The sequence below is a fragment of the Crinia signifera genome, chromosome 7, assembly GCF_055691185.1.
Source record: "Crinia signifera chromosome 7, ASM5569118v1, whole genome shotgun sequence".
NCBI classification, from domain to species: domain Eukaryota; kingdom Metazoa; phylum Chordata; class Amphibia; order Anura; family Myobatrachidae; genus Crinia; species Crinia signifera.
In genome coordinates, this window is record NC_139223.1 from 179,597,285 (window position 1) to 179,623,299 (window position 26,015).

At 42.1% G+C, this 26,015-nt stretch overlaps 1 protein-coding gene across 1 annotated transcript; it reads left to right on the plus strand.

Moving 5' to 3' along the window:
- Positions 1 to 18,985: 18,985 nt before the first annotated feature.
- On the plus strand, positions 18,986 to 25,752 carry LOC146021307 (putative methyltransferase DDB_G0268948). Its single transcript, XM_083155101.1, has 4 exons — positions 18,986 to 19,096; positions 22,120 to 22,283; positions 22,384 to 22,597; positions 25,591 to 25,752. Exons 1-4 carry the CDS (start codon positions 18,986 to 18,988, stop codon positions 25,750 to 25,752), a joined length of 651 nt encoding a protein of 216 aa, XP_083011227.1.
- The last annotated feature ends 263 nt before the right edge of the window (positions 25,753 to 26,015 follow it).

The window sequence follows — 26,015 nt, forward strand, 5'->3', positions numbered from 1 at the left end:
ACCAATGTCCATCAGGGCTGTGGTCTGGGATGACGTCAGTGACCCAAAAAGAAATACTATAGTAACAAATAAAACAAAATGCATTATATCGTGTACAAAAGACTAAAATACATAGAAAGACAGGAAAGAATTTAAAAATACAAGCGAAATATTACATCTACACATTAAGACCTAAATAAGCCAGAAAAATATTCATTACAATATTACCCTAAAAAAAGGGGGAATCTTTAATAGGCATGTAACGGCATAAATTAGACTGGTGATAGATATAGACAATCTACAGATGGGCAAGATAACAGTGTGTAAACATTTGAGAGACTTTATAGAAAACAGTGAAGTCCCAACTGTTCGTTGAGACCGCGGGGTGACATAGTTTCTAACTTCATAATCCATCTGCTTTCCATTCTCAACAATAATTGACTTCTATTACCACCTCTTCGGGGTTCCGGGACGTGATCAATTATTTTAGTGCGTAGACTTGCTACAGTGTGTCCGGCTGCAAGAAAATGCCGTGGCACTGGTTGATCACTGACTCCGGAAGATAAAGCTGAACGAATGGCCAATCTATGGTTGGCCATTCGTTCCCTAAATGTGGTTTCTGTCTTCCCTACATAAACAAATCCGCATGGACAGTATAAGAGATATACAATGAACTTTGATAAACAATTGAGAACATGTTTGATGGGGTATTTCCTTCCACTGTACGGATGTAGGAAGGAACTACCCGTCAACATTGAGCTACAGGTGGTACAGCCGACACACCTGTAGCAACCCGGAATCTTAGAAAGAAAATGAGTCGGAGGTTTAGGTTTCAGAAAATCAGTGATATCAGTTTTAACTAAGTGATCCCGTAAATTTCTACCCCGTGAGTAGGCTGGCATCAGCCTTGTCTTATGAAGAGCTGGTAAATCACGGTCCGTGTTGATAATGGGCCACATGTTTTTAATATATCTGGTGATGGTATCACTGTTTTCTGAAAACTTGTTAATCCATGGTACAATAACATCGGCTTCCTTATCCTTTTTGACCCCACTCAAGCAATCAGCTCTTGGGATACCTAATACTTTTGCTTTAATTGATAAAAGCTCCGTTAGATGGTAACCCCTAGCAACAAAACGCTCAATCATGGTGTCAAGAGATTTAATGGTCTCGTCAGGATCACTCACTATTCTCCTTACACGGAGCATTTGTGAGAACGGTAAACCCCGACGTAGTGGTAAAGGATGGCAACTATTATGCATTAGCAGAGAGTTGCGATCCGTTTCCTTTACATGTAAACCAGTGGACAGGACACCTCGAGAGATTTTAATTTTAACATCTAAGAAGCTAAGGGATTCATGGCTAGTGACACAGGTAAATTTGACGGGGTGATCAGTAGCATTATGTGAGCTGAGAGTCTCAAGCAAAACACTTTCATCGCCAGACCATAAAAACAGTAGGTCGTCGATGTATCGAACATACATCGACAGATGTCCACTCTGATGTAGTGGGGCAAAAAGTTGTCTCTCAAGGGCCCACATAAAAGCATTGGCGTACGATGGGGCCACAGAGGACCCCATCGCACACCCCAACTGTTGTAAATAATACACCCCGTTAAAGTAAAAGTAGTTTTTAGTTAGTATCAAATTCAACAAAGATAAGAAAAGGGAAATATCAGGTCCATCATACAAGGGGTTGTCAGTAATGAGTAGTTCCACCGCCCGCATCCCCATAGCATGGGGGATGCAGGTGTAGAGACTGGTTACGTCTGCTGTACACAGAATTAACCCATTCTCAACCGGTACCATGTCCTGCAAGCGTTTTAATAAATCATTGGTGTCTTTAAGATAGGCAGGTGTTGCCTGTACGCAGGGATTAAGTAAACAATCAAGGTACACAGAGACCGGCTGATATAGAGACCCCCTGGCAGATATAATTGGTCTGCCAGGGGGATCAACCAATCTCTTGTGCACCTTGGGCAATGCATAAAACAAGGGCACCTTTGGAAAGGAAACAGTTAATGCTTTAACAATTGGTTCAGACAGGGTCCCGTTAGTATGGGCGGCTTGTAACAATGTATCCAATTCTTGTTTAAAGACCTGTGTTGGGTCAGAATCCAACCTAGCATAAATGGAGGAGTCATCCAATTGTCGTTGACACTCCGTCACATATGCCAGGGTGCTCTGTACCACAATTGCGCCCCCCTTGTCTGCCATACGTATAACAATATCCCTACGTTCACTAAGATTTCTCAAAGCCTTTCGCTCATCTGGAGATAAATTACAATGCTTATTATTTGATGTTACACAAATATCGGGAGCTCCAAGCAATATACGTGAAAAGGCTTTAATAGAATGTGAATTGGTGGGGGGATCAAAGGTAGATTTCTGGGCTAGTTTACGTAGGGGAACAGGTACAGTGTCAGTAACGAGTCCAGCATAAGATGTGCGGCCAAAATAGTCTTTTAAGCGTAAGGATCTTGTAAACCGAAAACTGTCTATTTGCCATTGAATGGAGTCATGGAAATTAGTAGGGATAAAAGTCAAACCTTTAGAGAGGACAGTAGATTCTATTGCCGTTAAAGGAGAATCCGTGAGATTAATCACCAGATCTTCTACTAGGGTTTTCTTGCGGTGGACCGACCTCTCCCTCTCGTTTTGTTTTCCCCTCCTTGTGCGACGGGTTTGTTTTTCAGCGTGACCAGTCGTCGCGGGCGGCTGCCTAAAGGGATAGCAGCGTCGTTGGAGTAGACTTGTGTAGAGTCAGCGTCACTCGCAGAGGTACTGGAATCGTTCGGTCTAGGCCGGGGGGGGCGACCCTGTCGATTTCTGTAAGATTGGGCTCTTGGACCTCGAGAGTATTGTGGGTTTAGCCATGGATAAACGGAATTGTTGTCATAGTCCTTTTGCACCTTACGTGCCTTGTCTCGTTTGAAACAAATGAGCTCTTTGGTGTAGCGGTCGACAGCTGTGTCAATCTTCTCCAGCCAATTTGTGTTTTTATCGGCTAGGAGTACAGGTTTCTTATCCGCATCAAATTTCACCAGCTCTGCTTGTGTTGAGGACAGTTCTTTAGAAGATTCTTCCACGACCAAAAGTATTAGGTCCATCGAGCATTTATTAAGTATCCCTAGCCATTTTTTACAGAAAGCAGGGCTGTGGCGGCCAATTGTCGGGACATTTCTTACTCGGAAGCCTCGTGGGATTTGCTTTTGTCTGTGGTAATCGGAGAGGGTGATGCCGTGGTATAAGAAATCGGTCTCACGTTTTTTCAAACGGAACCACTCATTATACAGTTCGTTACAATCAGGTGTAGTGGTTTCACCTCTTAAGGACCTTGTGAAAAGAATCCTATCCACCTCCACATCCGAATAGCTAAAATGGTCTCCCGAGTCCAAATTGGCAAAAGGGGATTCAGTGTCGGTACCTGTCGCCATCTTGCTTCTCACTTTAGTATAGGTGTGCAGCAATAGCAATAGTGGGCTTGTATATAGCGATGTCCCAGGTGACGTCCAGTCAGGAAAAGGTGTGGTAGGTGCCTTGATTGGGCCTCAGATATGGTGAGCTGAAGTCCAAAATAATTTCAGGTAGATCCGGCACTCTGAAGGTATAACAGGTAAAGTGCTCTGGTGCCTTCCTTGGATGCAGAGATCCCAAATAATGTGGGAAATGAAGCGGCACTCTCCAGACTTTGTAATTTCAAACAAGTGAGAATTTTATTAATCCGACATGTTTCGGGAGGTAACCCTCCCGTCGTCAGGGATATACAAACAGTGAAACAAAAGGTGATCTTATACAAAACGTCAGGTACGTCTTAACCAATCCTGTGCATTATACTTAGAAACAGACACTCCCACCACACCTGAGACTATGGTTCCAATTAGAAACCAATGTCCATCAGGGCTGTGGTCTGGGATGACGTCAGTGACCCAAAAAGAAATACTATAGTAACAAATAAAACAAAATGCATTATATCGTGTACAAAAGACTAAAATACATAGAAAGACAGGAAAGAATTTAAAAATACAAGCGAAATATTACATCTACACATTAAGACCTAAATAAGCCAGAAAAATATTCATTACAATATTACCCTAAAAAAAGGGGGAATCTTTAATAGGCATGTAACGGCATAAATTAGACTGGTGATAGATATAGACAATCTACAGATGGGCAAGATAACAGTGTGTAAACATTTGAGAGACTTTATAGAAAACAGTGAAGTCCCAACTGTTCGTTGAGACCGCGGGGTGACATAGTTTCTAACTTCATAATCCATCTGCTTTCCATTCTCAACAATAATTGACTTCTATTACCACCTCTTCGGGGTTCCGGGACGTGATCAATTATTTTAGTGCGTAGACTTGCTACAGTGTGTCCGGCTGCAAGAAAATGCCGTGGCACTGGTTGATCACTGACTCCGGAAGATAAAGCTGAACGAATGGCCAATCTATGGTTGGCCATTCGTTCCCTAAATGTGGTTTCTGTCTTCCCTACATAAACAAATCCGCATGGACAGTATAAGAGATATACAATGAACTTTGATAAACAATTGAGAACATGTTTGATGGGGTATTTCCTTCCACTGTACGGATGTAGGAAGGAACTACCCGTCAACATTGAGCTACAGGTGGTACAGCCGACACACCTGTAGCAACCCGGAATCTTAGAAAGAAAATGAGTCGGAGGTTTAGGTTTCAGAAAATCAGTGATATCAGTTTTAACTAAGTGATCCCGTAAATTTCTACCCCGTGAGTAGGCTGGCATCAGCCTTGTCTTATGAAGAGCTGGTAAATCACGGTCCGTGTTGATAATGGGCCACATGTTTTTAATATATCTGGTGATGGTATCACTGTTTTCTGAAAACTTGTTAATCCATGGTACAATAACATCGGCTTCCTTATCCTTTTTGACCCCACTCAAGCAATCAGCTCTTGGGATACCTAATACTTTTGCTTTAATTGATAAAAGCTCCGTTAGATGGTAACCCCTAGCAACAAAACGCTCAATCATGGTGTCAAGAGATTTAATGGTCTCGTCAGGATCACTCACTATTCTCCTTACACGGAGCATTTGTGAGAACGGTAAACCCCGACGTAGTGGTAAAGGATGGCAACTATTATGCATTAGCAGAGAGTTGCGATCCGTTTCCTTTACATGTAAACCAGTGGACAGGACACCTCGAGAGATTTTAATTTTAACATCTAAGAAGCTAAGGGATTCATGGCTAGTGACACAGGTAAATTTGACGGGGTGATCAGTAGCATTATGTGAGCTGAGAGTCTCAAGCAAAACACTTTCATCGCCAGACCATAAAAACAGTAGGTCGTCGATGTATCGAACATACATCGACAGATGTCCACTCTGATGTAGTGGGGCAAAAAGTTGTCTCTCAAGGGCCCACATAAAAGCATTGGCGTACGATGGGGCCACAGAGGACCCCATCGCACACCCCAACTGTTGTAAATAATACACCCCGTTAAAGTAAAAGTAGTTTTTAGTTAGTATCAAATTCAACAAAGATAAGAAAAGGGAAATATCAGGTCCATCATACAAGGGGTTGTCAGTAATGAGTAGTTCCACCGCCCGCATCCCCATAGCATGGGGGATGCAGGTGTAGAGACTGGTTACGTCTGCTGTACACAGAATTAACCCATTCTCAACCGGTACCATGTCCTGCAAGCGTTTTAATAAATCATTGGTGTCTTTAAGATAGGCAGGTGTTGCCTGTACGCAGGGATTAAGTAAACAATCAAGGTACACAGAGACCGGCTGATATAGAGACCCCCTGGCAGATATAATTGGTCTGCCAGGGGGATCAACCAATCTCTTGTGCACCTTGGGCAATGCATAAAACAAGGGCACCTTTGGAAAGGAAACAGTTAATGCTTTAACAATTGGTTCAGACAGGGTCCCGTTAGTATGGGCGGCTTGTAACAATGTATCCAATTCTTGTTTAAAGACCTGTGTTGGGTCAGAATCCAACCTAGCATAAATGGAGGAGTCATCCAATTGTCGTTGACACTCCGTCACATATGCCAGGGTGCTCTGTACCACAATTGCGCCCCCCTTGTCTGCCATACGTATAACAATATCCCTACGTTCACTAAGATTTCTCAAAGCCTTTCGCTCATCTGGAGATAAATTACAATGCTTATTATTTGATGTTACACAAATATCGGGAGCTCCAAGCAATATACGTGAAAAGGCTTTAATAGAATGTGAATTGGTGGGGGGATCAAAGGTAGATTTCTGGGCTAGTTTACGTAGGGGAACAGGTACAGTGTCAGTAACGAGTCCAGCATAAGATGTGCGGCCAAAATAGTCTTTTAAGCGTAAGGATCTTGTAAACCGAAAACTGTCTATTTGCCATTGAATGGAGTCATGGAAATTAGTAGGGATAAAAGTCAAACCTTTAGAGAGGACAGTAGATTCTATTGCCGTTAAAGGAGAATCCGTGAGATTAATCACCAGATCTTCTACTAGGGTTTTCTTGCGGTGGACCGACCTCTCCCTCTCGTTTTGTTTTCCCCTCCTTGTGCGACGGGTTTGTTTTTCAGCGTGACCAGTCGTCGCGGGCGGCTGCCTAAAGGGATAGCAGCGTCGTTGGACGTAAAATTCTCACTTGTTTGAAATTACAAAGTCTGGAGAGTGCCGCTTCATTTCCCACATTATTTGGGATCTCTGCATCCAAGGAAGGCACCAGAGCACTTTACCTGTTATACCTTCAGAGTGCCGGATCTACCTGAAATTATTTTGGACTTCAGCTCACCATATCTGAGGCCCAATCAAGGCACCTACCACACCTTTTCCTGACTGGACGTCACCTGGGACATCGCTATATACAAGCCCACTATTGCTATTGCTGCACACCTATACTAAAGTGAGAAGCAAGATGGCGACAGGTACCGACACTGAATCCCCTTTTGCCAATTTGGACTCGGGAGACCATTTTAGCTATTCGGATGTGGAGGTGGATAGGATTCTTTTCACAAGGTCCTTAAGAGGTGAAACCACTACACCTGATTGTAACGAACTGTATAATGAGTGGTTCCGTTTGAAAAAACGTGAGACCGATTTCTTATACCACGGCATCACCCTCTCCGATTACCACAGACAAAAGCAAATCCCACGAGGCTTCCGAGTAAGAAATGTCCCGACAATTGGCCGCCACAGCCCTGCTTTCTGTAAAAAATGGCTAGGGATACTTAATAAATGCTCGATGGACCTAATACTTTTGGTCGTGGAAGAATCTTCTAAAGAACTGTCCTCAACACAAGCAGAGCTGGTGAAATTTGATGCGGATAAGAAACCTGTACTCCTAGCCGATAAAAACACAAATTGGCTGGAGAAGATTGACACAGCTGTCGACCGCTACACCAAAGAGCTCATTTGTTTCAAACGAGACAAGGCACGTAAGGTGCAAAAGGACTATGACAACAATTCCGTTTATCCATGGCTAAACCCACAATACTCTCGAGGTCCAAGAGCCCAATCTTACAGAAATCGACAGGGTCGCCCCCCCCGGCCTAGACCGAACGATTCCAGTACCTCTGCGAGTGACGCTGACTCTACACAAGTCTACTCCAACGACGCTGCTATCCCTTTAGGCAGCCGCCCGCGACGACTGGTCACGCTGAAAAACAAACCCGTCGCACAAGGAGGGGAAAACAAAACGAGAGGGAGAGGTCGGTCCACCGCAAGAAAACCCTAGTAGAAGATCTGGTGATTAATCTCACGGATTCTCCTTTAACGGCAATAGAATCTACTGTCCTCTCTAAAGGTTTGACTTTTATCCCTACTAATTTCCATGACTCCATTCAATGGCAAATAGACAGTTTTCGGTTTACAAGATCCTTACGCTTAAAAGACTATTTTGGCCGCACATCTTATGCTGGACTCGTTACTGACACTGTACCTGTTCCCCTACGTAAACTAGCCCAGAAATCTACCTTTGATCCCCCCACCAATTCACATTCTATTAAAGCCTTTTCACGTATATTGCTTGGAGCTCCCGATATTTGTGTAACATCAAATAATAAGCATTGTAATTTATCTCCAGATGAGCGAAAGGCTTTGAGAAATCTTAGTGAACGTAGGGATATTGTTATACGTATGGCAGACAAGGGGGGCGCAATTGTGGTACAGAGCACCCTGGCATATGTGACGGAGTGTCAACGACAATTGGATGACTCCTCCATTTATGCTAGGTTGGATTCTGACCCAACACAGGTCTTTAAACAAGAATTGGATACATTGTTACAAGCCGCCCATACTAACGGGACCCTGTCTGAACCAATTGTTAAAGCATTAACTGTTTCCTTTCCAAAGGTGCCCTTGTTTTATGCATTGCCCAAGGTGCACAAGAGATTGGTTGATCCCCCTGGCAGACCAATTATATCTGCCAGGGGGTCTCTATATCAGCCGGTCTCTGTGTACCTTGATTGTTTACTTAATCCCTGCGTACAGGCAACACCTGCCTATCTTAAAGACACCAATGATTTATTAAAACGCTTGCAGGACATGGTACCGGTTGAGAATGGGTTAATTCTGTGTACAGCAGACGTAACCAGTCTCTACACCTGCATCCCCCATGCTATGGGGATGCGGGCGGTGGAACTACTCATTACTGACAACCCCTTGTATGATGGACCTGATATTTCCCTTTTCTTATCTTTGTTGAATTTGATACTAACTAAAAACTACTTTTACTTTAACGGGGTGTATTATTTACAACAGTTGGGGTGTGCGATGGGGTCCTCTGTGGCCCCATCGTACGCCAATGCTTTTATGTGGGCCCTTGAGAGACAACTTTTTGCCCCACTACATCAGAGTGGACATCTGTCGATGTATGTTCGATACATCGACGACCTACTGTTTTTATGGTCTGGCGATGAAAGTGTTTTGCTTGAGACTCTCAGCTCACATAATGCTACTGATCACCCCGTCAAATTTACCTGTGTCACTAGCCATGAATCCCTTAGCTTCTTAGATGTTAAAATTAAAATCTCTCGAGGTGTCCTGTCCACTGGTTTACATGTAAAGGAAACGGATCGCAACTCTCTGCTAATGCATAATAGTTGCCATCCTTTACCACTACGTCGGGGTTTACCGTTCTCACAAATGCTCCGTGTAAGGAGAATAGTGAGTGATCCTGACGAGACCATTAAATCTCTTGACACCATGATTGAGCGTTTTGTTGCTAGGGGTTACCATCTAACGGAGCTTTTATCAATTAAAGCAAAAGTATTAGGTATCCCAAGAGCTGATTGCTTGAGTGGGGTCAAAAAGGATAAGGAAGCCGATGTTATTGTACCATGGATTAACAAGTTTTCAGAAAACAGTGATACCATCACCAGATATATTAAAAACATGTGGCCCATTATCAACACGGACCGTGATTTACCAGCTCTTCATAAGACAAGGCTGATGCCAGCCTACTCACGGGGTAGAAATTTACGGGATCACTTAGTTAAAACTGATATCACTGATTTTCTGAAACCTAAACCTCCGACTCATTTTCTTTCTAAGATTCCGGGTTGCTACAGGTGTGTCGGCTGTACCACCTGTAGCTCAATGTTGACGGGTAGTTCCTTCCTACATCCGTACAGTGGAAGGAAATACCCCATCAAACATGTTCTCAATTGTTTATCAAAGTTCATTGTATATCTCTTATACTGTCCATGCGGATTTGTTTATGTAGGGAAGACAGAAACCACATTTAGGGAACGAATGGCCAACCATAGATTGGCCATTCGTTCAGCTTTATCTTCCGGAGTCAGTGATCAACCAGTGCCACGGCATTTTCTTGCAGCCGGACACACTGTAGCAAGTCTACGCACTAAAATAATTGATCACGTCCCGGAACCCCGAAGAGGTGGTAATAGAAGTCAATTATTGTTGAGAATGGAAAGCAGATGGATTATGAAGTTAGAAACTATGTCACCCCGCGGTCTCAACGAACAGTTGGGACTTCACTGTTTTCTATAAAGTCTCTCAAATGTTTACACACTGTTATCTTGCCCATCTGTAGATTGTCTATATCTATCACCAGTCTAATTTATGCCGTTACATGCCTATTAAAGATTCCCCCTTTTTTTAGGGTAATATTGTAATGAATATTTTTCTGGCTTATTTAGGTCTTAATGTGTAGATGTAATATTTCGCTTGTATTTTTAAATTCTTTCCTGTCTTTCTATGTATTTTAGTCTTTTGTACACGATATAATGCATTTTGTTTTATTTGTTACTATAGTATTTCTTTTTGGGTCACTGACGTCATCCCAGACCACAGCCCTGATGGACATTGGTTTCTAATTGGAACCATAGTCTCAGGTGTGGTGGGAGTGTCTGTTTCTAAGTATAATGCACAGGATTGGTTAAGACGTACCTGACGTTTTGTATAAGATCACCTTTTGTTTCACTGTTTGTATATCCCTGACGACGGGAGGGTTACCTCCCGAAACATGTCGGATTAATAAAATTCTCACTTGTTTGAAATTACAAAGTCTGGAGAGTGCCGCTTCATTTCCCACATTATTTGGGATCTCTGCATCCAAGGAAGGCACCAGAGCACTTTACCTGTTATACCTTCAGAGTGCCGGATCTACCTGAAATTATTTATATATATATATATAAAGAATTAGCTTTACACCAGTGAGCTAATATGTAAGTGATCTTATTATTACATTAAATCAAATATATATAGTCCATGATTGGTTACTAGTATTACAATACGTTTTATGAATGAAAAAAACCCCGTTATATTCTGTAAGGTAAAAACCTTTTTTAACAATATAATTCTTATAACATCACTTGATTTGTTCATTCCATTTATTAGACAGTAATCTAATCAATACACATTTATGATCTATTATATTTTATTTTTATTTTTAGAAGGAACTAAGTCCAATATACACAATCATCGAGTGGGTACCCATCAATTTATCGGGATATATTTACACATGAAGAAACCAGTTAAATTTAATAGAATACATAATCTCAACGTGGACAGTATGATTTGTCAAATAATGTCACTTAGTTAATCAATTTCACTTTTCTACAGCACTCAAACCCATATGCAGTGATTCTTTTTTATATATATTATTTCTTTCTATATCCTTATATTAATTATATTATTATTTTTTATTTTTTATTTTTATTCTTACTTGTTTTTATTATTGTTGTTATTCATATTTTCAAGTAAGTAAAGTAAGAATAAAAATAAAAAATGGTACTTATGTATTATCTGGGCTCCCATGTTAAATACACCCCATTTTTTCATACCCCTACTATCCAAATACGCATGGAGTTGATTTTATATAGTGTGGCGAGCGCAGCGAGCCACCGTGCCCGAAGCGTGGCGAGCGTAGCGAGCCCCGCGAGGGGACGCAGTCTCATAAGAAAAACGGGAGCCCAGATATTACATAAGTACCTAAAAAATAATAATATAATTAATATAAGGATATAGAAAGAAATAATATATATAAAAAAGAATCACTGCATATGGGTTTGAGTGCTGTAGAAAAGTGAAATTGATTAACTAAGTGACATTATTTGACAAATCATACTGTCCACGTTGAGATTATGTATTCTATTAAATTTAACTGGTTTCTTCATGTGTAAATATATCCCGATAAATTGATGGGTACCCACTCGATGATTGTGTATATTGGACTTAGTTCCTTCTAAAAATAAAAATAAAATATAATAGATCATAAATGTGTATTGATTAGATTACTGTCTAATAAATGGAATGAACAAATCAAGTGATGTTATAAGAATTATATTGTTAAAAAAGGTTTTTACCTTACAGAATATAACGGGGTTTTTTTCATTCATAAAACGTATTGTAATACTAGTAACCAATCATGGACTATATATATTTGATTTAATGTAATAATAAGATCACTTACATATTAGCTCACTGGTGTAAAGCTAATTCTTTATATATATATATATAAATACGTATTTCTATCTCTCTCTCTCCTTATCCTGCTGTGTATATGATAGTATAGGACAACCAAGAACCACCTTAGCTGAATGCGGTTGTCTCTAATTGTAGCTGATTTAAGCAAAGAATAACAAATTGTATTGTATGACAAGTTTATGAAGTGCTATCTTATTTAGAAAACGGACACACTGCTTTTAAATTTAGAGGCAATATAATAGATACATAGAAGTGTTTGTGTTTTAGTAAAATATCTGTATTAACGGCCGCCACTTAAGTGAACAAGTACAAAGGCCAATTGAGCTTAATTGCGCAGATTTGAGCGTATAAATAAGGACACTGACAGAGTGTCAGTATCCGTCTTGAGAAAGTCTCCACGTTACGAAAGGAGACGAAACGTGTTGACGTCACATTAGAACGTTGGGACACACCGCTGACTGCTTCCAGCTGATTCTCTACAGCCGACCGCCGAGCGCTGACCGCTGAGAGCTGAACGCCGGCATTCACTAATACGCTGCATCTACAGCGTCCCGGCGCACTACTGGCCCCAGGCTCCCAGCAGCTGATCGCTCTATCAGCGCACCCACACCGCTGCAAGCTTACATCATTCTGGAGAAAGGACCCGCTTATTGCCGGCACTGAGGTGACCCACAGAGGAAAGCTACCGGCTTATTTCTCCTCCTCTCAACAAACGGAGTGAGCCCACAAATGCACTAATACAAGCGGGGTGAGATCAATTCCTTTTTACCCTATGCAAGCTTCCTAATTAATTATCTATCAGCATACACTTGGAGTTCGGTCTTAAGTATCATCCTATAGGCGTGTTACTGTACATGCTAAAAAGACTGTGGAAAAAGACTGTGGACTGTTCATTGTATAAATATACTGATTATCAATTGATTCTCTACTGTTTAATCATGGATATCAGAATCCTCTACTAAATGCCTAACAACCATTTGACTCCCAATATCAAGTGCTAATCCTCAGCGGAGTGTCCCTAATTATCTGTCCTATCATTGTTCTATATAGAACCTGAGCTCTGTACTTTTAGTACAGATATTATGATTATTTTATTGTTTTTGTGTGTATATTATATATATTTTTATAATTATACATTTTTTGTAATTTTTGTTGCTTTTATACAGAATGTATTTGTGTAGTAATTGATGCCTTTTTAACCATAAAATTTATACTGTTTAAGGCAGTGAGTCCGTTTCATTCATTTCTGCACACTGATTGGTTGTTCGGAGTATAACCTTGCAAACTGTATATTTAGCAGCGCAAATACACCAACCTCTCTCTTTTTTTGTCCTACTGTGCTTATATCTGTGGGTCAAGGCAAACCCATAGGTGCTATTTGCTGCAGCTAATATACACTTAAACTGACCATCATTAGATTATTATCTCCTTTATTATTATAAGCGCGGGGGCACTTGTCAGCAGCAGACAGACTTTTTATCTGCCTGTAGCCTGCAAGTAAGAATCCCTTGATTATATGGGAAGTTTTGTCAAGAACTTGGAACTTATACTCGCTCTTTTTTGCAGATGACATGCTTTATTAATTCCTTCAGCCCTATCTTTGGTTACAAGATAAATGTAAGACAGAAGTCTTCCCAATTACATCTCTTCCCCCTTCTATTGTCTCTCAACCTCTCAAAACTATCCCAGTTTGCCATACAAAAATCTCATATCAAGTACTTAGGAATCTCCATAACTAATGACCCCCACAAAATATATAAAGCTAACTTCACCACAAAGCTGTTTGACCCGGTTGGCTCCATTGTATCTGCTCATGTTCCATGCCATGCCATGTTCCTGAAGTTCTGGTGCATTCATACACTTTATCAATACCCTATTTTCTATCACTCTGTCCTTAGATCCTCTAGCTTGCCTGTGTATTCATTTTAGAAATTGGTCTATACCTTCTTCTTTCTCAAAGAATATTCCTCTTCTCAAAATGATATCTAATACTCATTCTTCAGACGGTACCAACTGCCCCTTCCAATTGTGAATAAAACCGCAAATTTTTCCCAACTGCTCCTTTTTGATAAACGTTTATTAATGTTGGGTTTACGCCTCTCACCTGATACATTTCTCCTCAAATGGAGAGCATCTATTGCTTCTCTAGACCAACTTCAAAGTTCACAAGTCATGCTCTCACTTTCGGGAGATTAACTTTCTTTTGTTGTTTGTACATGTCTTATTAAAATGTTCTTATTATAGACTAGCTGGTGTACCTTGCGTTGCCTAAGATTTTAAGAATGTTTCTTTACAAAAAACTATTTAAATACTAAACACACAGTATAAATAACAATAGTTATTCATTAATTTACATTGGAGCGCAGCACATTATGCTTCTCCTGATATACTCTGTGCAGCTGGAGGAACCTGCTACTGCCACTATATAACTATCAGTGTGTGGGTTTGTGCTATCTCCACTCCCCTCCTCACATCATGTCACTGCCCCTGTCACATGCAGCCCTGTCATCACTGACATTTCATGCATGTCCTAATATAGGGCATGATTCTGGTTCACTCGCAAAAGCAAATTCTCTCTAATGAACACAAACATACTGCACTACAGGTGGCCTGATGTAACATCCATTAGATTTGGGTGTTATTTAGTTTCTGTGCAGGGTAAATACTAGGGGTGTGAACCGGCCACTTTTCGCGTATTGGGTTTTGGGTTCTGATGGGTTTTTTTATAAAAATTTTTTTTATAAAAAGCATTAAAAAAACGCTACAAATTGCAGAATTTAGGGGGGGGGGGGGGTTTGCTCCTAAGCTATTATTAACCTCAATAGCATTCATCTCCACTCATTTCCAGTCTATTCTGAACACCTTGCAATGTTGTCTTTAGGCCAAAAGGTTGCACGAGGTAGCTGGATGACTATGCTTGGCCACACAAGTGGGCGGCACAAACACTGGACTGATACGGCACACTTAGTAGCACCCCTGGACTGATATGGCACACTTAGCTTCACCCCTGGACTGATACGGCACACTTAGCTTCACCTCCTGGACTGATACAGCACACTTAGCATCACCCCTGGACTGATACGGCACACTTAGCATCACCCCTGGACTGATACGGCACACTTAGCTTCACCCCCTGGACTGATACAGCACACTTAGCATCACCCCTGGACTGATACGGCACACTTAGCTTCACCCCCTGGACTGATACGGCACACTTAGCTTCACCCTGTGGACTGATACAGCACACTTAGCACACATGGAATTATACAGCACAGATGGCGGAACCCCTGGACTGATACAGCACACTTGGCAGCACCCCATGAATTATACGGCAGACTTGGCTCACCCCAGGAATTATACGGCACAGCTGGTGGCACCCCTGACCTGATACAGCACACATGACAGCACAAATGGAATTATACAGCACAGATGGCGGAACCCCTGGACTGATACAGCACGCATGGAATTATACGGCACACATAGTGACACTCCTGTAGTAAAAAAAAACGAGAAAAAAACTTTTTTATTCTTTTAATAAAAAAGGGCAGCACCTCTGGATTGATACGGCACACTTAGCAGCACCCTATGAATTATACAGAAGACTTGGCAGCAACCCATAAATTATGTGACACACTTCGCTGACCCCAGGAATTATGCGTCACACATGCGGGCACCCCCGGACTGATATGGGACACATGCGGGCACCCCTGGACTGAATTACTCAGATTCTGAAAAAAACAGAATTCTGATCCAAGCTCTCTCTCAAACTACGTCCCGTTTCTCAACTTCCATGCACCTCCAAACTACTTGAAAGACTTGCCTACACTCGACTTGTTTCTCTGATTCTACCTCCTCTTCGCTACCTCTTTCAGTTGGAGTACCTCAGGGTTCAGTTTTAGGTCCTCCGCTTTTCTCAATCTATACCTCATCTCTTGGCAAACTAATCAGCTCCTTTGGATTTCCGTATCATCTGTATGCGGATGATACTCAGCTCTACCTATCTTCCCAAGACCTGTCCCCATCTGCATTGAGCCGTGTCTCTGAATGCCTTTCTGCTGTTTCATCCTGGATGTCATCTCGCCACCTCAAACTTAATAGCTCAAAAACAGAATTAATTATATTTCCGCCAATAAATAGTAGTTACCAACCTGATATCTCTATCGCTGTTGAGAATATGACAATCACTCCTACCTCTCAAGCTCGCTGCCTAGGTGTTATCCTTGACTCAGAACTTTCCTTTGTACCCCACATTCAATCTGTCTCAAAATCATGCCACATGCACCTAAAAAACATATTTAAAATTCGCCCTTACCTTACACAAGACACTGCAAAAACTCTAAGCCATGCTCTCATCATCTCACGCATTGCTTATTGCAATAGTCATCTTATTGGCCTTCCCCAATACAGACTCTCACCACTACAGTCCATTTTGAATGCAGCTGTAAGACTATTGGTTTTGTCCATCTAAGAAGGAATTTGTCAGAAAGAGTGAACCAAAATAACCCCCAGAGTTCTTTAGGTACTTGTGAGTTATCTGGGCTGCCGATTTTTTGATTGTATGCCTTAAGTTAAGGCATACAATCAGATGCGATGCGATGCGATATCGCATCGCATCGCATGCGATCATCGGATGCGATGACCCGATTTTTCCATAGGAATCAATGTTAAAATGGACTGAGTCCATTTTAACATGGAATTCAATGGGAAAAAGGGGTCCTTTTCATACCCCTACTATCCAAGTGGGCATGGAGTTGGATATAAACCTGTGGCGAGCGTAGTGAGCCACCGAGCCCGAAGCGTGGCGAGCGAAGCGAGCCCCGCGAGGGGACGGTATTCTGTGTCCCCTCGCGGGGCTCGCTACGCTCGCCACGCTTCGGGCTCGGTGGCTCGCTACGCTCGCCACAGGTTTATATCCAACTCCATGCCCACTTGGATAGTAGGGGTATGAAAAGGACCCCTTTTTCCCATTGAATTCCATGTTAAAATGGACTCAGTCCATTTTAACATTGATTCCTATGGAAAAATCAGGTCATCGCATCGCATCGCATCCGATGGTCGCATGCGATGCGATGCGATGTGCCCGATCCGACCCGATTTAGAAATCAGCAGCCCGGATAACTCACAAGTACCGTTCTTTATATATTTTGCATTTACTATGTTCAGTTTCTTTGTTACTTGTTATACTAGTCATCCCTCATGTTCACCCCCCCCCCCTTGTCTCGTCCCTTCCCTGTCCATATGTATAAATGTTTGTTCACCATCTGTTGATTAGCGTTTGATATAATTCTGCCAATTCTTTGCCACACCTTTCTCTGTATGACTTAATGATCGCTCTTCCTGGAACCACTGAGTTGATTTTATATAGTGTGGCGAGCGCAGCGAGCCACCGAGCCCGAAGTGTGGCGAGCCCCGCGAGGTGACGCGCATTACTTCACATGTATTCCGCGTCCGCTCGCCACGCTTCAGGCTCGGTGGCTTGCTGCGCTCACCACACTGTATAAAATCAACTCCATGCCAACGTGGATAGTGGGGGTATGAAAAGGTCAGAGGATGCGTACCGCCGCCCCTCGCGGGCTCGCTGCGCTGGCCACGCTTCGGGTTTATGTTGATCGTCGTGTTGCGTTAACAATGGGGGGGCATTTGACATAATAATTAACCATCAGGGTGGGTATACAATTAAAAATCGGGTCTGGGGGGCCATATAACATTGGGTACAATGTAAAATTGGGTCAGTCGCGTCGCATCGCATCGCATACCTTAAGTTATGGTATGCGATGGGACCCGACGGGCGCCGTGCTAGGAAACAAGTACCGAATAATTAGATATTATCTGACTGCCTGTGCCGCTCAAATTCTTTTTGTGTTGTACGACAGCCTGCACACATACTGTATATCATGAGCAGCAGCTTCACTATCTGAGCCCCGGCTCCGGGAACCATATTAACCCTGTCACCTCTGCACATTATTTAAGTGTATAACCTGAATGCAGTGTACTTTAGCAACTAGTGTGGTCCATAATGTCTTACTCACCCCAGTTTATAGTTTGAATACTATACTTAAATATACCATACTGCAGCAATTAGCGCAGTTTAATTTTCTTGTGGCACTATTATAGTGTACTTTACAGGGATTGCAGTATCATTAAGCATATTTGCCATTCAGCCTGCATGTTTTAGGTAATTTAGACATACTGTGTATATATATATATATATATATATATATATATATATATAGTGTGAACAAGCAGAAGTCACTCTAAGAAATAATTCAATGCTGCACGGCGGCAGTAAAAAACGTGAAGACACTAGTATAGTGCAAAGCCAACGTTTCGGGCGGGTAGCCCTTTATCAAGACATGTCTTGATAAAGGGCTACCCGCCCGAAACGTTGGCTTTGCACTATACTAGTGTCTTCACGTTTTTTACTGCCGCCGTGCAGCATTGAATTATTTCTTAGAGTGACTTCTGCTTGTTCACACTATACTTCTCCTTGAGGGATAGAAGCGCACCTAAGCAGCTGAATTTCTACAGCCTGAGTGCCGGACCCCTTGCTTGCTTATATATATATATATATATGTGTGTGTGTTTTCTTTTAATATTTTTTCGCTTGCTTTATTAATTGAATAAATAAAGGTTATGTTTTAATATTAACTCTCTCTAATAGGTGCGCCACACCACGACAAATCTTTTCTTTCCCTGTCCTCTTGATGAAAGATATTGATGACGGACAAAAGACGAAAGATCTAGCTACAGTTTATATGCTCTTTTTGAAAGATATCCAAATTGAGCAGCATGCACAGTTGACGAACAATCTTGATGAACTACTGGCCGGTATACGCATCATTATTCGTCGTTCGTCTGTCGTCAACATCTTTTGTCAACATCTTTCGTCCAGAACACTGGGTTCAATGGAAATGTCTTTCAACAAAATTGGTCAAAAAAATTGTAGTGAGAGCTTACACTCTAACTGAATAATAATAATAATGATAATATATGAATGTATATAAAATTTACACCATTTTTTTTTTGTTTAATTAATTTCGCAGAGTCTGATCTGTAATTCTCAAGCAAATCCGAGGAACATGGCGAGTCAGTTATTCACAAAGAAGGAATTCTCCTCAGTCTATCAGAAGTTCATGATCCCAGTCTCCAACAAAATAATGGATTTGATTTTATCTTATGTGAACAGCAAAGTAAGTATTGCCGGTGAATATTACTAATTGCATTTATATTTATACATGCATATTTATGCGATATGACTCATTGGAATAAAATATTCTATATTATACATTTTGAGTGCCCACACCCCATTTTCCAGAGCATGCGCATAACTACAGCCTTCACTTTTCAAAACCCCCCACTTCAAAATTTTCATGGGGGGTTGGTGAAGCCATGAATTACTATACCGGGTGACACCAACGCTGGTGACCCCTCTGCATTCCAGTATAGACAAACATGCACAGTCTGTACTTCCAGAATCTGGACTCACCGCCTCCATCAATGCTGTCCCGCTCCGAGGAGGTGTGTGTGCGGGACGCTGCTGTGGCTGCTGCTTGCTGAAGGGTGAGTCATGTCCTGGGTATGGCAACCAGGGAGGACGCGGGTGTCACAGATGGAGTGGCAACACACGTGACAGATGCCTGAAGCTCCCGGCCTTTCTGGAACGGTAACATAGCCGACATCACAGTCAAACTGGGTTTGGCTGTAAATTTGGGGGGCAGGGGTTTTAAGAGCCATACTGGTTTAGGGGGCAGTTGAGGGCTAAAGAAGGGGCTGTGTAAGGTGGCCACTCCCCTAGTGTCACGTGCCCACGTCCCCTCATGACACATGGCTACAGCCATTTGTCGTACACGTGTACATCGCGCACAATCAGTACCATTAAGAGAAAATTTCTACTTGCACCACTGGTGGAGAGTGCAGTGGCGCCTCCTTGCAAGGAGTCGGGCAGTGGGGATAGAGATGAGAGCAATTCTGCAGCACAGCCTCTCTACCCAGCCAAGCACACTCAACTTAGTGCTGCGCTGGGGAGAGAGGCAGTGGCAGCCAACTCTTTCCCTATGCAGGTGTGCTATCACACCCATACTCCCACCAGCGCCTGCCTGCACAACTTAGGTTTTTATTTCCTCACAGGACATGACCACACCCCTCCTGATAGTTACACCCCTCCCAATAGCCATGCCTCATTCATGTTACTGGGGCCCGGCCAACCTGTCAGCGCCCCTGGGAGAGTGCACCTCCGTACAATGAAGAAAGAGAGATCTGGCTACAGAAAAATCCAGTCAAGCTGCTGTTACGAGAGTCAGTACCAAGCCTTGGAGAGTGATAAAATGGTGAGAGATAAAGTACCAGTTAATCATATCCTAACTACCATGTTAAAGGGGGTATTCAATCATTAGGTCGACAGTGTCTAGGTATACAGTCAAAAGGTTGACCACTATTGGTTAACATGCATTAGGTTGACATGGTCAAAAGTTTGACACAACCAAGATGTCAACACTGAAAAGGTCGACATGGAAAAAGGTTGACGTGAGTTTTTGATGTTTTTTGTTCTTTAACCGACTCGTTCTTAGTTTAGCAACCCAGTAGACAAAGAGGGAGAATATAATAGTGTGCCCAAAGCTGCATTGGGCTCTCGTTCCGAGATGTGCTGAACAGTCTGTTTCCACTTCCGGTGCTGACGCAGTGGGGCCGTGCACTGGGACTGCATCGGGATCGGGCAGACATGGTGCGGTTTGCACTAACTTGCTATCAATTTGACGATATAGCCCATATTGTGCCGTGTGTACACTCCACACGAAAAGGGGTTGGGATCATTTGGTCTACAGCATGATGGTCGACAGCCTTTAGGTCGACACCATTAGGTCGACATGGGTCTGGGTCGACATGGGAAAAGGTTGACATGGTTCTAGGTCGAAAGGACATTAGTTCGACGGGTCGTTAGTTCGACAAGTCATTAAGGTCGACCTGGGTCTTTTCACAGTTTTTTTACCTAAATGTCAACACAGTTGACATGGATACAGTTTCAAGTGCACCGTATCCGCTCGCGCTGCGCTCGGCACACTATTTTATTCTCCCACCACACCCTCGTGGATGGTAGGGCATGAAATACCACCTGTCAGCACTTGTCGGCTCAAAAAACTGTAAAAAAACAGATGTAGACCTTTTGACTGTCGACCTAGACATTGTCGAACTAATGACCCGTCAAACTAACAACCTGTCGAATTAATGACCTTTCGACCTAGATCCATGTCGACATTTTCCTATGACGACCTAGACCCATGTCAACATTTTCCCATGTCGACCTAATGATGTCGACCTAATGACTGTCGACCATCATGCTGTAGACCAAATGACCGCATCCCACGAAGAGTACTCCAGTTCTATACATATATAATATGTGTGAGGTAAATATATAAGGCATATTGGGGCAGATGTATTACGCCTGGCGAAGAGATAAAGTGGAGAAAAATTGGAAGGAGATAAACCACCAGCCAATCAGCTGTGTTTGAAATATGACAGTTGGAAGTTGATTGGCTGGTGCTTTATCTCCTTCCGCTATTTCTCCGCTTTATCTCTTTGCCAGGCTTTATACATCTGCCCCATAGACACAACGTAAATGTTTTGTGCACATTTTGCAATTAATACAGTGACATTATTCTTGCTATTTATTTTGTTTCTCTACAGAATAATTATTTAGCAGTTCTAACAAATGCAGTCACAGATGTGTGCATGTTACATCTGCCCCATCTGCCGCGCACATGGTTTTGTCCTTTAGAGAGAGAATTAGCTTTTGCGAATGAACCAGAATCAAGCCCAAAATGCAGTGATTATTCTGATCACTAGAGACAGGATTATATGCAACATACAAAGCTTGAAATATGCATGAAAAATGTTAAAATATGCTACATTAAATAATAAAAAAGTACTTTTTAACTTATTTATTTAAAAATCAGCATACAATAGTTGCAAATAAACCTCGAAAATAGGCCCACAGCATCTGCAGATGTCTAGTGCTGTACCCAGGATTTTTTTCTTCCTGGCTGCTACAGCAGACTGCAGCATCCAAAGCTCTTTTGGCATTAACTACACGGACCCTCATCTCCAGCACCAATGGGTGGGTGGCTGCTATCTATCTGAATAACCCCCAAAATATAGAAATGTACCACACGTGCAGATCAGCAAATATTCCCTAACTGTGTTCTGTCCCTCTCCATAGCAGAAAGGGCAGTCTCCTGATATGGCACTGGATGTTGGCTGTGGAACAGGCCGGTACACTTTGCCTCTAGCTCCTCACTTCAAGAAGGTTCTGGGAATAGACACCAGTGAATCTCAAATACATTTGGCCAGAAGATACACTTTAGCGGAGAATGTGTCCTACATGTGAGTATCACAGTGGCATTCAACCATCCAGATATACCGTAGTAAGCTATAGCAAAACAAGGTCACCTCAATGCCATCACAAATGATCTCATCTCTCTAGGGTTGGCCAAGCTGAGGCGTTACCCCTGGAAGATGCCTCCGTGGACTTAGTCAATGCCGGTCTCGCTGCTCATTGGTTCGAGGTTGATAAATTTGCCCATGAAGCAGCTAGAGTGCTCAAGGCCAACGGCTGCCTTGCTATTCATGCTTTCCATCCTTACACAGATATTGAATTTGGTGATCTGTCAGAAGACCTATCAGCATTAATGAGAGAGGTAATTGTAATGCATTGTCCATTAATCCATATTAGAAATACTTTTGTGTTATGAGTATTCTTTAGAACACGGGTGTCAAACACAAGGCCCGCGGGCCAAATCCGGCCCGCCAGACCTCGTCATGTGTCCCGCGCAAGGAGATAGCATGCAGGGCAGTGTGTCTCCAGCTCCTGCCTAGGCCACCTCCTCTCACCCACCCCACCGCGGCCGCCTTACCTGTTCCTCCACTGTCGGCGGCCATGTTCCTGTAGGCACATATGTATGTGGCTACAGAAACATGGCCGCCGGCCTCCACGGCTACGAGTGTGAGGATCACACTCACAATAAAAAATATATATATATATCTGCTGTTTCCTGAGGTGTCCCCGTGTATAATAATAATAATGCCATGACACCACAGGCTGCTCCTCCTGTATAATCATTTATGTGTCATGGCATTGCTTTTATTATATTATACAGGGGGAGCAGTCTGTGGTGTCATGGCATTATTATTATACAGGGGGAGCAGCCTGTGGTGTCATGGCATTCATTTTATATTATACAGGGGAGCAGCCTGTGGTGTCATGGCATTATAATTATACAGGGGGACCTACAGATACAACCCTTTGAGGGTGACCAAACTGCTGATGCGGCCCCCGATGAATTTGAGTTTGACACCTCTGCTTTAGAAAGAACTGATCAAAATCGTGATTGTGTCCATATTTCCCTTGAACTCTCTGGCAGAAATGGTGATTTTTGTACACACAATGTGCACACAATCCATCGTACAATCAAGCTGCTGCATACAACAAATGGGTCAGTATAAATATATAAAAATTCCCAGACTAAGAATCCAATAAGGACAGAAAAAGTGATAACTTTTGAGGAGACAAAAATCTTCAATATTAGTACACACATTCTGACAGAAATGGAGCAAAGAGTTCTACATAAGGGTCTGAAATTTGCCCCTTCAAATGACCCTAAATCTTTCAACCTTTATGTTGACACCCAAAAATTCTTGAGAAAGGTTTCCCTAAAGAAATTTTTTCATAAGGAGAATGCAAACAGTGAGGAGATCGAGCAGGATGTGACAGGATGGCAGAGGAAAATTTAAAAGGAAGTCTACATTCAACCCTACCCATAGTAGGGGATGTTTTTTGGAGACTTTTGGAAAATTAGTATCAGAGGATATTGAAAAATTGTGCAACAAACCGAAAAATACAAAAAATAGAAGCAACAATATGACCAAAGTCGAAAAAATAGCTCTGAAGGCCCTCAAGGAAAATGAGTCCATTACCATTAAACCCGCCGACAAAGGCGGCGGGATAGTGGTAATGGACACCGACAAATATGAAAAGAAAGTACTGGAATTATTAAATGATACCAGCACATATTTACCACTGCGGAAGGATCCCACTGAAAGCATTAAAAATAATATTTTTGAATTAGTAGACAAACACTGGACAAAAGGCCTATCTCCGAGAAAGAGAGAGATTTCCTTAAAATAGAGGACCCAACTATACCGGGGCTTTATGGACTACCAAAAGTCCATAAGAAGGCTGAAGATCCCCCCCCTAAGACCCATTGTCGCAGGTATATTGGCAATTACATCGAATCTCTCACAAATTATCGATCTTTTTCTCCAACCTATCCCCCAAAAGGGGAAATCCTTTTTAAAAGACACCACACAAACCCTCCTAGAGATAGAAAAAGTCAAATGGGAGGCGGGTGACCTTTTGGTGACAGGAGACGTAGGGTCACTGTATACAATTATTGCACACGACAAGGGGATTGAAGCTATCAAATTCTTTGTAACGCAGGAGAACATACCTAATAATACACAGGAATTCATCCTGGAGGGGATAGAGTTCATTTTGAAAAACAATATTTTTTTCTTTAAGGATGGCTTCTTCCTACAGCGGGCGGGGACAGCGATGGGCACGAAATTCGCACCGAGCTTCGCAATTATTTTCATGAATTTTTGGGAGGAGTATATATGGGGCAGGCTCGGTACGGGTTTCGTGTCCTACCATCGCTATATAGATGACGTCCTGATGGTGTGGCGAGGAGGGAGGGAGAAACTCAATACTTTTTGCGAAGAGCTAAATCTTAATGATTTTGGCATTTTACTCACTTTAGACATAAATGAAAATACAGTAAACTTTTTAGACCTTACAATATATATTGAGGAGGGTAAACTATGCACGAAAAATTTCCAAAAACCTACAGATACCAACTCTATGATTAGAGTAGACAGTAGCCATCATCCTAATTGGCTAGCGTCAATTCCCACTAGCCAATTTCAACGAATCAAAAGAAACTGCTCTAATAAAAATGTATATGAGAGACAAGTAATTCAGATGAAAGAAAAGTTTACAAATAAAGGATATAAAGAGGAGGATCTTGAGAACGCTCTAGAGAAGGTTAATCAGATTGAGAGACAAGATCTCCTGACAGGAAAAAGGAAAAAAGATGCAAACAAAAATAAAAAACGAGATTTTTCTTGCTCTTTTGTCACTACTTATAATGATAAATTTAGAGACATAGAAAGAGTAATAAAGGGTCATTGGAAAGTACTAATGTCTGATCCCATCCTGAAAAAAATCTTACCAGAAAAGCCGACAATAATTTACAAAAAAGCACCCAACATCAGCAAGCATCTGGTTAACAGTGCAAAGCCACCAAAAAATGCAGGTCCAAATATAAAATCAAGGGGTTTCTACCGATGCGGACTCTGCATAGCATGCAGGAACTGCCCTAGTAAAGAGGGCAGTAAAATAGAGTCATTTACATCGTGTACCACCAAAAAGGAATATAGAATCAAGAACTTTGCAACCTGTAACAGCAATAATGTTATATACCTAATCCAATGCAAATGCGAACAACAATATGTTGGTAAAACCAGCAGAGCACTTAAGATACGCCTGGGAGAACATCTCCGAAATATAAAAAACGGGGTAGAAAATCACTGCATGTCAGCCCACTTCAAACATAAACATCAATGTTCTGTAAAGGATATAGTCAGCTTTAAAATTATAGAACAAGTAAAGGGGAATTGGCGTAAAAATAACGTCGAGATTGCCCTAGCACAGGCAGAGATGCGCTGGATACATGAACTTAAAACTCTAGGTCCCCATGGGATGAATGGGGACTTCGAGTTGAAGTGGTTTATGTGAAATGATTGTGTCCAGCCACCTCTGCCTTTAAAATTGAAGCCAACAACGCAGATTGGGGAAAATAATATTCTCCTACACCTAAATTGGACATACCAGCACAATATCGGCGATCATCTGGGACGGAGAGGCAGTACTAATGTGAAAAGACAATGTTCCTTTTAGAGAACCCCGGCAAACGGCAACATGCATCCAGAATAACTACCTAGCAGTAGTATAAAGGTGACCACGTGACCACCTCCACCTGAGCCTTGATAAAGATCTCA

Coding starts and splice junctions, on each gene's coding strand:
- LOC146021307 (XM_083155101.1), top strand. CDS start 18,986: ATGGCGAGTCAGTTATTCACAAAGAAGGAATTCTCCTCAGTCTATCAG. Junction 19,097..22,119: donor TATCTTATGTGAACAGCAAA/GTAAGTATTGCC, acceptor CCCTCTCCATAG/CAGAAAGGGCAGTCTCCTGA. Junction 22,598..25,590: donor TATCAGCATTAATGAGAGAG/GTAATTGTAATG, acceptor TGTTCTGTAAAG/GATATAGTCAGCTTTAAAAT.